Raw genomic sequence first — 12,538 nt, forward strand, 5'->3', positions numbered from 1 at the left:
AAGATGAGCCACAACGCAACTTTTTGTACAAAAATTGAATGATTTGCATCATTTATCCTTCTCATTGCGGCTCATATTTTATGCACATTCTGTCGTAGGTTGATTTTATAGTCAAAACAGTAATTATTCAAAACCTCAAATAAAATCGTTCTCATCCATTCAATCAAGTTTTATATGTCTCCTTCACATATCATATAGATACAGAATGGTTCACATTGCAAACTAACGACAGATTTGTCACTCAAAACCTGGATTCCCTCATATCAGTGACAGTCAAAGTGCCCGGTACAGTGAAATTATTATTTCCATAATTTATAATGGGACTATTCATACTCGTTAGGCTGGGATGAATGACAATAGTCTAATTACAACTCATGGGAATTATATTTTCACTGTGTCGGTCATCTTCACTGATATAACAGAGCCTAGCTCAATTCGTTCAATTTAATCAATCCCAGTATTCCAGATGAAGTCATCAAGCAAAGCAGTAAATAATTACAATAACTGCAAGTTTACTCGTTTCTAGTCTTTCAATGCTGTTATGTCGCATCTACTTGTTGGCCCAATGTCTACCATCGCCAGTGTGTGAATGAGTGGTTTGTCAGCGCTGGCCTACACTTGCCACGTTGGGTTACCAGGCTGGGCCAACATGTAAATGCGGCATTACAGTGATGCGCAAGCGCAAGGATGTGAAAGCAGCACAGCAAATAGGGCATAAGTTACATTTGTTTGGCCAAATAAACAACTTGTAGTTTACTGGTCACAACACTATCTGCTGCTCACTTTGACAGCAGTGAAATTCAAGTTTCCACAGTAAGAACATAACCTATTTTTATAGACATGTTATTATAATTATATCAAAATTTCGGAACAGGATAGTTTTGGGCTATGCTTGTTGTTCTTTCCTGATCATATTCATATGATTTGTAATTGTATTAACAAATAAATGAATCCCAATCACATCAATAATTGATGCCTCACTAATTATGCTGTATTGAAAACAATCACCTACCTATATACTGTGTAGTATATAAATGATGCATACTATTAGTTCAATTAAATTATATGTTCATTTGAGGCTGTGTAATCACACCCAAATTATTTTTACCAACAATTTATTGGCTTTTGGGCCAATAATATAGTTCAAACAATTGCAATATAATACTCCTATTTTTAAATAAGTAGTTTTGATAAAATATTGGTGCAAATTTAGAGTATTTATGGCATAATAGAAAATTATAGCAAAATCAATCAACTACATACAGGCCATGAAAATAGAAAATTCTAGTGAACAACAGAATTGAGTTGAGATTTGAAGAAATTGATTTGAACATGCATCCCTTATACATGTTAACTATAAAACGCACTCAGCAATATATTAAATATATTCTTTCAATAGAATACTACTAAACAATAGTAAAAGCCAAGGAGCATTGAAAAATAATTTTCAAGTTGAATACACAGCCTCAAATCCAAACTTAAATTTCAGCAATTTTGATTCTTTCTGTGTTGTTTTTTCAACTTAAATATCCATAGCAAATGAAAAAGACTTGATATTGTCAAAACCTAATCGAAATCTAATTTAATAAAAATGGTTCATCTTTCTCATTGCCAAGTTATATTAATTTTCTAAAACAATCAAATATTTGAACCATAGGTGAAAATCCTGCTACTATACGTTATTACATCCCACACAGGAAATAGGTATTAAACAGCGCATTTAATCAATTTATATTCTAGAATAGATATCAAAAATAGAATAAATTAATTTTCAATCAAGTTTGCTAGGTAGAATATACACACATGTGTGTAAAATAGTGTGTATTCGATAAAACTTTTTCATCATTTGTAAAATTGAGAGCTTTCATGAAGCATAATTACATGGAGATTTCCTCATTGAAAAAACAAACAATAGCTGAAAACTAGGGCAATTAATTCAGACAAAAATATGGATTTTTGGAAGTTTTCTATAATTTTCGAACAATTGATAAATATGAATATAATTTTCCAAGTCAAAGAAAGTCATTCATCATACTTATCGATAGTAAAAAAAAGTATTCAAAAATTAAAACTTCATTCTGTGTGGGAACTGGTTGGTTCTCAAACCAAACATGGTGCACAGGTATTTTCTAAGCAAAATACTGTCCTTCTCGGTCTTAATGGCCTTCATGAGCTGTTTGTCGATTACCTTCTGGTCGGACTTCCTCTGGTCGGAAGGCTTGTACTGCTCCTTCTTGGCCACGAACGGGTCGCCGTCCTCCTTCTTGGCGCGCTTCGCCCTCAGTCTCTTGAAGTAGGCATCGTCGACGTTCGATGGAATTTCCACTTTGGAGATGTCGATCTTAGTGGATGTGGCAATCACATAGGACTGGTGGATGCGACGCAGAGGAACACCGTTCAGTGTGAAGGGACCAGTGATGAGGAGCAGACCGCTAGGGAGCTGCTTGAGGAAGACTGCCCTCTTGCCCTTGTGGACACCGGCCAGCAGGATGACCACCTTGCCGGGCTGCAGACTTGAGCGCAGCGAGCGCTTGTGTTGCCTGAAGCACTTCTTGGCAGGGTGCTTCCTGATTCTGTCGCACGTCGGGTACGAACTGGTCTTCTTTGCCAAACTGACGATTCGCTTGCCTCCGTTCTTCTCGCCGCCGATCGTCTTCTCCTTGGTCAGCTGCTTCTTTGGCTTCTCTTTCTTCGGGTTCTTCTTGTCGACAAACTTCCATAGGGCCTTCTTATGGAACATCTTTGTGCGGCTGAACCTGTAGAGGCCGTTGCCAAGGTCGTAGTTCCTTGGTGCACCATATTTCTTGCCGGTGGCGGCTTTAGCAGCGGGCTTGGCAGCGGCCACCTTCTTCTCTGGATTCGTCATCTCTCCTGCAACATTAACAAACAAAATTGCCTCATTAATAAACCAATGAAAATTAAGATTAAAGACTGAATCTTTAATTTAAAAAAATACACTATGACTTCGCAAGTTCTTATTTGAAGTAACCAACGAATAATACGTTTTTTCAGTTGGCACAACAGGACAGGAAGCTTACTCAATTCGCCAACCCAATAAGCCAATCGGAGAGCATCCTGTGCTGTCGTGCCGACTGAAAAAACGCCTCGTGTGGCTTGTCCCTAAGACGTGTTTTAGTTTTAACAAAAGAATTCAATTATGTGACGTCTGAAGTTGAAAGTTTATGTAGGCAGATCGATCTTGCACTAGTAGACAATTGAAATACTATAGTGAGGTCCAAATTATAATGGCAGTGGAGAAAGATAGCAGAAGAACGTTGCCGATCCTCTGTCTTTTTATATATAGACGGTAGCTATTATAGCGAATCAATACCGATTCGTAGAAAGTTGCAGTGGAGGCCGGGAAATGAGCGAAAGTATCACAATGAGCTTAGTTTTAAAGTGAGGAGACGACAGAATTGGATCGACCCGAAGGATGACCTTAGATATTTGCTAGCCTTGATTCATGAATTTGCGCCTACAGATCTATTAAGTACTAAGATAGAGAATAAAGAGCCGTGGTACGATTTGGACTGTGAGCGGAAAAGGAGTCTTTTTCTCTCTTGAAAGCTTATCGAAAAACCAAGTCTGAGACTATTAGAAGCAGATACTTAGAAACTAATAAAGCTTTTAAACAGTTATGTTCAAGAAAAAAGAAAACGTATTGGTTGGCATTAACGGAGAAGTTTAAAACAGTTAACGATTCAAGCGAGTTTTGGAAACTGGTGAGATGTTTTAAAAAATGGAGCTTCAGAGTTGGAAATGATATCTCACTGGAGGACTAGGTACATCACTTTGATAAACTATTAAACCCAGTTCTAACTGCAAATAGAATATTGTATGCTGAACCGTACATCTTGGATGAAATTCTGGACACGCCAATTGTTTTGCAGGACCTGAATAAGGTGCTTGCTAAAGCCAAAGAAAATAAAGCGCCTGCTGAGACAACGAGTAACAAACGAGTTTTTCAAAAATGCTCCCACAGTCTTTTTGGAGAAATTAACAGACGTTTTCAACCGTTTTTTCGACTCTTCTGACTTCCCTGGTTGCTTCAAGGAATCAATTCTATTCACAAAAAAGGAGACAGCGAACTTTCGAGGAATATCATTCTGCAATGCAGTGTATAAACTGTTTACTGGAACCTTGCTTGACAGGCTGGAGAAATGGATGACACAACACCAAGTCTTACGCGAATTCCAGGCGGGCTTCAGGAAGTCTGCCCTCTTGCCCTTGTGGACACCGGCCAGCAGGATGACCACCTTGCCGGGCTGCAGACTTGAGCGCAGCGAGCGCTTGTGTTGCCTGAAGCACTTCTTGGCAGGGTGCTTCCTGATTCTGTCGCACGTCGGGTACGAACTGGTCTTCTTTGCCAAACTGACGATTCGCTTGCCTCCGTTCTTCTCGCCGCCGATCGTCTTCTCCTTGGTCAGCTGCTTCTTTGGCTTCTCTTTCTTCGGGTTCTTCTTGTCGACAAACTTCCATAGGGCCTTCTTATGGAACATCTTTGTGCGGCTGAACCTGTAGAGGCCGTTGCCAAGGTCGTAGTTCCTTGGTGCACCATATTTCTTGCCGGTGGCGGCTTTAGCAGCGGGCTTGGCAGCGGCCACCTTCTTCTCTGGATTCGTCATCTCTCCTGCAACATTAACAAACAAAATTGCCTCATTAATAAACCAATGAAAATTAAGATTAAAGACTGAATCTTTAATTTAAAAAATACACTATGACTTCGCAAGTTCTTATTTGAAGTAACCAACGAATAATACGTTTTTTCAGTTGGCACAACAGGACAGGAAGCTTACTCAATTCGCCAACCCAATAAGCCAATCGGAGAGCATCCTGTGCTGTCGTGCCGACTGAAAAAACGCCTCGTGTGGCTTGTCCCTAAGACGTGTTTTAGTTTTAACAAAAGAATTCAATTATGTGACGTCTGAAGTTGAAAGTTTATGTAGGCAGACCTTGCACTAGTAGACAATTGAAATACTATAGTGAGGTCCACATTATAATGGCAGTGGAGAAAGATAGCAGAACAACGTTGCCGATCCTCTGTCTTTTTGGAGAAATTAACAGACGTTTTCAACCGTTTTTTTCGACTCTTCTGACTTCCCTGGTTGCTTCAAGGAATCAATTCTATTCACAAAAAAGGAGACAGCGAACTTTCGAGGAATATCATTCTGCAATGCAGTGTATAAACTGTTTACTGGAACCTTGCTTGACAGGCTGGAGAAATGGATGACACAACACCAAGTCTTACGCGAATTCCAGGCGGGCTTCAGGAAGTCTTATTCCACCATAGACAACATAGGCCTATTCAATATCATGAGTATTGTCAACATCAAACTATGTGGTCGTGGAAATAAAGTATATGCCTTCTTCGTCGACTTCTCAGCTGCTTTCGACAGGATAGACAGGCAGGCGCTGTTTTACAAATTGTCAGTACTAGGAGTATCCTACAAGATGCTAAATGCACTTCGAAATCTGTATGATTCGTCAACAGCTAGAGTTTGGGGGCATCAGGGGCTGTCGGGAAGATTTGAAACACGAACCGGCGTAAAGCAAGACTGCCTGATGAGTCCCTTGCTGTTTTCTTTATTCGTGAATGATTTGGAGGATTGGCTGGATGGAGGGGTCAATGTTGGGGGTGTCTACATAAAGTTGTTAGCGTACGCGGACGATATAGTTCTCCTGGCATCGGACAGACTCTCTTTGAGAAGGATGATAGCTGGCTTGGAGAGATACTGCAACAGTTGTGATCTTCAGGAAAGGAGGAAAAATAAGCAGAAATGAGGTTTGGCTGTACAACAATGAGCCAATTGAAGTGGTGAACAGCTACAAGTATCTTGGAGTGACATTGACGTCCAGATTGTCATTGACAGAACACTTCAGGGAGAGGTCGTCGGCAGCAAAAATCTCATTGAATATTTTCAATGGTCTGTTTTCACAGAAAAACATTCCCTGCAAATCGAATATTGTATGCTGAACCGTACATCTTGGATGAAATTCTGGACACGCCAATTGTTTTGCAGGACCTGAATAAGGTGCTTGCTAAAGCCAAAGAAAATAAAGCGCCTGCTGAGACAACGAGTAACAAACGAGTTTTTCAAAAATGCTCCCACAGTCTTTTTGGAGAAATTAACAGACGTTTTCAACCGTTTTTTCGACTCTTCTGACTTCCCTGGTTGCTTCAAGGAATCAATTCTATTCACAAAAAAGGAGACAGCGAACTTTCGAGGAATATCATTCTGCAATGCAGTGTATAAACTGTTTACTGGAACCTTGCTTGACAGGCTGGAGAAATGGATGACACAACACCAAGTCTTACGCGAATTCCAGGCGGGCTTCAGGAAGTCTTATTCCACCATAGACAACATAGGCCTATTCAATATCATGAGTATTGTCAACATCAAACTATGTGGTCGTGGAAATAAAGTATATGCCTTCTTCGTCGACTTCTCAGCTGCTTTCGACAGGATAGACAGGCAGGCGCTGTTTTACAAATTGTCAGTACTAGGAGTATCCTACAAGATGCTAAATGCACTTCGAAATCTGTATGATTCGTCAACAGCTAGAGTTTGGGGGCATCAGGGGCTGTCGGGAAGATTTGAAACACGAACCGGCGTAAAGCAAGACTGCCTGATGAGTCCCTTGCTGTTTTCTTTATTCGTGAATGATTTGGAGGATTGGCTGGATGGAGGGGTCAATGTTGGGGGTGTCTACATAAAGTTGTTAGCGTACGCGGACGATATAGTTCTCCTGGCATCGGACAGACTCTCTTTGAGAAGGATGATAGCTGGCTTGGAGAGATACTGCAACAGTTGTGATCTTCAGGAAAGGAGGAAAAATAAGCAGAAATGAGGTTTGGCTGTACAACAATGAGCCAATTGAAGTGGTGAACAGCTACAAGTATCTTGGAGTGACATTGACGTCCAGATTGTCATTGACAGAACACTTCAGGGAGAGGTCGTCGGCAGCAAAAATCTCATTGAATATTTTCAATGGTCTGTTTTCACAGAAAAACATTCCCTGCAAATCGAAGCTAGGAGTATTTGAAGCAATGGCGCGTTCTACAGTGTGCTATGGCGCTCAAATATGGGGAGGAAAGATGGATGAGGAAGTTGAAAAGGTTCAACGTCTTTTCCTTAAGAAGGTTTTCAATCAACCTATGTGGGCGCCAAACTACTGCCTATTACTCGAGACTGCACTGCTCCCACTCTTTGTCTATACATTAAGGCTCCACTTCAAGTATATGAAGAGATGCATGAATCTGCCTGATAACAGGTATCCGCATATTCTGCTCAAGGAGACTATGGAGAGGAAAGTGTTTGTGTACAGAGACTGGATGGATATGGAAACGGCTTATGGGGTCTCAGAAACGGAATTCCTTGCGGGTGATGTTGAGGCTCTTGTTATCAGAGTCACTGAGGGACTGAAAGAGGGACTCAGAGGCAGACTTCAGAGAAGCCAGCGATACTCCCTGTATCCAGAACTGACGCAATTCACAAACTATGTGTATGAACCAGTGGACTTCACATTGATCAAGTGGTTCATGAAGTCAAGGACCGAGCTCATTCGTCTCAACAAATATTCCCACAGGCAGGATGTAAGGATCTGTTCTCTATGCAACATGAAGGAGGAAGAGGATGTAGTCCACTTCATAGCCAGGTGCCCGGTGCTTGCAGAGTTCAGAAAGCGATACTTCGGAAAAACTTTGCTTGCTGTAGAGGAGCTGAAGACGTACCTGAATGGTGACAACTGGATGCTGATAGGACAATACTGCAGAGATGCTTGGGCGTACAGATATTTCTTGATTCAAGAATTCAATTTTTAATCCATACACACAAGATGTACTATTACCCTCTCTTCCTCTGTAAAATAGTATTTTCCAATCTTATTTTTTGTATATATTGTCAATTTTTAAAATAAATAAATAATATTAAAATTCATATATAAAAGCTTGCCAACACCTCCTGACGGCACTCAGCCAAGGAGAAAATGCTGACAATAAAAATGTATTAACATTTACTTGATTATTTTCTAAAATGTAATGAAATTTCGTTCAATAAAAGCCTTTATTTATTTATTTTATTATTTATTTATTTTATTATTTATTTATTTATAGACGGTAGCTGGTACAGGTTTATTGATAATATCAACTGTTCATTCTCGTTTAAAATAATCAATTATATTCTATTAAGCAAGAAATTATATTTTTCAATAATTTCATAATGAATTTCAATGATGAAGATGAAATATCTTGTTAATTAATTATTAATTCTACATTGTTAAGAGACGATCTGGCAACAGAGCAATACCATTGCTAATCAAACACTGCCATTATAACGTGGACGTCACCATAGTCACATTATGGACAAAATTGGTTGTAATACTGAAAGATGAGATGAGAAACTTTAAAGATGAAATTAAACTGTAGATGAACAAGAAGCATTTACATTATTCAATAATTTTCTACTATTAACGTTTCTTGAGCTTTACAATAAAATCAAGATTTAATTCAAGTCAATAGAATTGTAAGCTAACTTGAAATATGATTGGTAAAAACAATATTCTAGTTCATTTTCATTGATAAAAATAATTAATCAATTTACTGGAAGTTGCTAAATGTTTAATTTAACAATTACAACATTACAAAACATGATTTCCTGCCATAAGTTGTTCACCAACTTACTATGTGACAGGTTACGACATGAAACCAGGCCCTGTATTGTGAAAAATTGAAAAAGTAAACAGCAGTTATTAAGTTCCAGTTTTTTTCATATAAGGAATCCCTGAACATTAAATAAACACATGATGTGGTGCAAAGCTAAAATTGATCATTTTTTTCTAATTTAGGATAATTATTCTAGCATCAGCGTTGAGGTAGTGCGTGTGTAATGGATAGTACTTGGGTGATTTGATGAGAGGACTAAACGCCCATGCCTATCACCGGGAATGGAACCCGCGACCTGTTAAGGTAAGCAGACTGAAAAGTGCAACGCATTAATCGTATTGTCTGATTTGACCGGCAGAATTATTATAATTTGTAGTGTAGGTAGTCTATATTATTCAATTGATCATGTTTAGCAATTTATTCAGGTTGTAAATCAAGAATCATGCTTGAATCGGTCATCGATCATGTCAGAATCGGTTTGCATAATCCCTAGCAATGCAAGTAAAATATTGTAACACTAAACTGACTATTATATGGATAACCATCCATAGTTAGTCTTAATGATAATTTGAAAAAAAATTCTTTTCCATAACTCAAGCATCAATATTTTTGCTTATAAGATGCTCATATGAGTTACAAGTATTTTTATAAAACAAAAGAAACATAGTATTAATTCAAAGATTCAAGTTCTCAACCAATGTTGTAAAATGTGTCAGCTGTCTGTAACCTAACCTAACAACCTCAAATTGGTGGTCTCTTTATAAGCCATCGAGTATGCTGCCAAAATTAGACATGTAGCAACAAAGTTTTATAAAGAGAAAGGAGTAGCCTAGCACATAGGCTACTTAATTTTGCTATTTTATTTGAACTATAAAAGAATGGATAACAAAGTAGAATCAGTTGAATATGTAGAAGCTGGATAGAACACTAGTAAGAATAGCTTCAAGTGAGTACATTACTATTCCTATTGTTTCACCAATTAGGAAGCAAGGCAGAATAAATTCAATCTAAATTCTAGCTGTACAGGTTAGGATTAGAATCATCAAATCAAAGCTAGATTAAATTATGTAGGCATAGCCATAGGGGCCCCAAGCTGAGCATAAAAAATTCAATGATATTCAATCGTTAGGCTAATGTAACAGATCAATCTTAGAAATACAAAACATATTAAAATAATCGCATATTGATGAATAAGGCAAATACTGAGTTAATAGATGTTCAAGTTGAAAGATGTCTCAATGTGGTTGGCTAGTAACATAACCTTACCGAATTCAATCACTTGATCTTGGCTAAACCATTTGTAAGACTTATAATGGTAAGCTATTTTAATATTTACTCAACAAATAATAGAGCTTTAAATTGAGAAAAAGTAATATTTATTTACGGAGGTAAATACTTGGTTATAAATAGGACATGGGTAACACGACATACGTATAGACTAGGGTGGACTAGTTCTTACAACTAGAATAGAATCGAAGCACGAACAATTAAATCAAAGTATATATTTGATTAATAATCTCTAAATTTTAGATGAATATAAATTTTGCTTTTATTAATTACCTTTTAATTCCAATTTATAGATTAAAACACGTGGACGATAACCCCAGCGGAAACACCGACGCCTGAAATGAAAGATTTGGCTGGAGCAGCGGTACCAACTTGATGAGTCGATACTGACTTCACTTTCTGAAAAGACAAACTTCGAATGTATTTATTATTGCCGTAATATTAGTTTTTGATACTATTCATGCAAGATTTAATTCTTATCATATTATTCTGTACTTATTTGTTGAAAAAAAACACGATTTACAAGAAACGTTATCACGGTATTGATTTTCGAAGGAAACATGGTTGCATGGATTCACGAGGACCGCCAAATTCAAACTTCATCGGCTGAAGGTCTGAATTACTTTTTGTTCTTTGTAGAACAAATAAGACATAATTGGATTTTAGACGGAAAGAATATTATATTTATTCGCTTCATTCCTGATTCTAGTATTGATAGGATGAATGATAATTGTTAATGAGTGAATTATCGAAAATTATCAAAACATCTCAAATAATATTAATTACATATTGACATTCAAAAGCTAAAACGCAACCTCCCTAACCTTTCCTTCACACATTTTTCTTCTAGGCCTAATTTTATTATTTTTAGGCTCAAAAAAGACAACCTACATTCATGTTATAATGATTGGTCTATCTTCCTTTAATTTATTACAGTAGTCCTGTTAGCTCACTAATGATACCATACAATATAATAATAGAATGTTTTCTCACTTGAAAAAAAAGTATACGGTAGTAGGTTAATAAAAAAATGCAAAAAGAGTAGCAAGGTTTATGAAATAATTCATTGACAGAATGAATGAAAAAAAATTGATTCATTTTATTTTATTTTTCACTTCCTCTAGTCTAACTAGCAGGAATAAAAATAAATTGTTATTAATAGAAATATAAAATGTTTTTTATCATAATAAATGAACCGCCACAGTTCATAAGCAACTATTTCTAACAGGCCACAATCACCCTTCTTCACAAGAGGAAAGTGTTGAATCTAATGAATTATTAGGGAGAAAGTAACTGCATCGTTGCATCGTGATCATTGAATGGAAAACTTTTTTATTATTAATGGGTGCTTATTGATACACAATTAATTTAAATGATTGGGAGAGTACTAGGCTACAGGCACAACCCAAAACTGTCCATCCCACGACTTGTACTAGTTTGAGGATCGAGGATATTCAGTACGGTACAGAGGTAATTAGTATGGTTATTATTTCTGGATTTTTCCTATTATCTTATGGCAATCATACTTCGATATCTTGTGAGACCAGACTCCTAAAAGAAAGAGAAATGTTGTTTCAGATTAATAAAAATAATATAAAAAATGTTGTTCAATTTTCATTTAAGTCATTTTTAAACTTTAAAACATTTCAACGACTAGTTTCGGCCTACTTTGGCCATTTTTAAGTTAGAGTTTATTTACTTTTATATTGTTTTTATTAATTTCAATGAAATAGCCCAAACAAGTAAAGTATAATAAGTTGAATATGTAGAAGCTGGATAGAACACTAGTAAGAATAGCTTCAAGTGAGCACATTACTATTCCTATTGTTTCACTAATTATGAAGCAAGGCAGAATAAATTCAATCTAAATTCTAGCTGTACAGGTTAGGATTAGAATCATCAAATCAAAGCTAGATTAAATTATGTAGGCATAGCCATAGGGGCCCCAAGCTGAGCATAAAAAATTCAATGATATTCAATCGTTAGGCTAATGTAACAGATCAATCTTAGAAATACAAAACATATTAAAATAATCGCATATTGATGAATAAGGCAAATACTGAGTTAATAGATGTTCAAGTTGAAAGATGTCTCAATGTGGTTGGCTAGTGACATAACCTTACCGAATTCAATCACTTGATCTTGGCTAAACCATTTGTAAGACTTATAATGGTAAGCTATTTTAATATTTACTCAACAAATAATAGAGCTTTAAATTGAGAAAAAGTTATATTTATTTACGGAGGTAAATACTTGGTTATAAATAGGACATGGGTAACACGACATACGTATAGACTAGGGAGGACTAGTTCTTACAACTAGAATAGAATCGAAGCACCAACAATTAAATCAAAGTATATATTTGATTAATAATCTCTAAATTTTAAATAAATATGAATTTTGCTTTTATTAATTACCTTTTAATTCCAATTTATAGATTAAAACACGTGGACGATAACCCCAGCGGAAACACCGACGCCTGAAATGAAAGATTTGGCTGGAGCAGCGGTACCAACTTGATGAGTCGATACTGATTTCACTTTCTGAAAAGACAAACTTTGAATACATTTATTATTGCCGAAATATTAG

General features: G+C 36.8%; 1 protein-coding gene across 1 annotated transcript; it reads right to left on the bottom strand.

Annotated features, from left to right (window-relative positions):
* Positions 1 to 1,949: 1,949 nt before the first annotated feature.
* On the bottom strand, positions 1,950 to 12,538 carry LOC111050130 (60S ribosomal protein L6). The gene is made up of 3 exons (XM_039425443.1): positions 12,367 to 12,538; positions 4,248 to 4,630; positions 1,950 to 2,488 (listed from the first exon to the last, which is right to left on the bottom strand). Exons 1-3 carry the CDS (start codon positions 12,515 to 12,517, stop codon positions 2,066 to 2,068), a joined length of 957 nt encoding a protein of 318 aa, XP_039281377.1. The 5' UTR covers positions 12,518 to 12,538; the 3' UTR covers positions 1,950 to 2,065.

This window comes from Nilaparvata lugens, chromosome 3 (assembly GCF_014356525.2).
Source record: "Nilaparvata lugens isolate BPH chromosome 3, ASM1435652v1, whole genome shotgun sequence".
NCBI classification, from domain to species: Eukaryota; Metazoa; Arthropoda; class Insecta; order Hemiptera; family Delphacidae; genus Nilaparvata; species Nilaparvata lugens.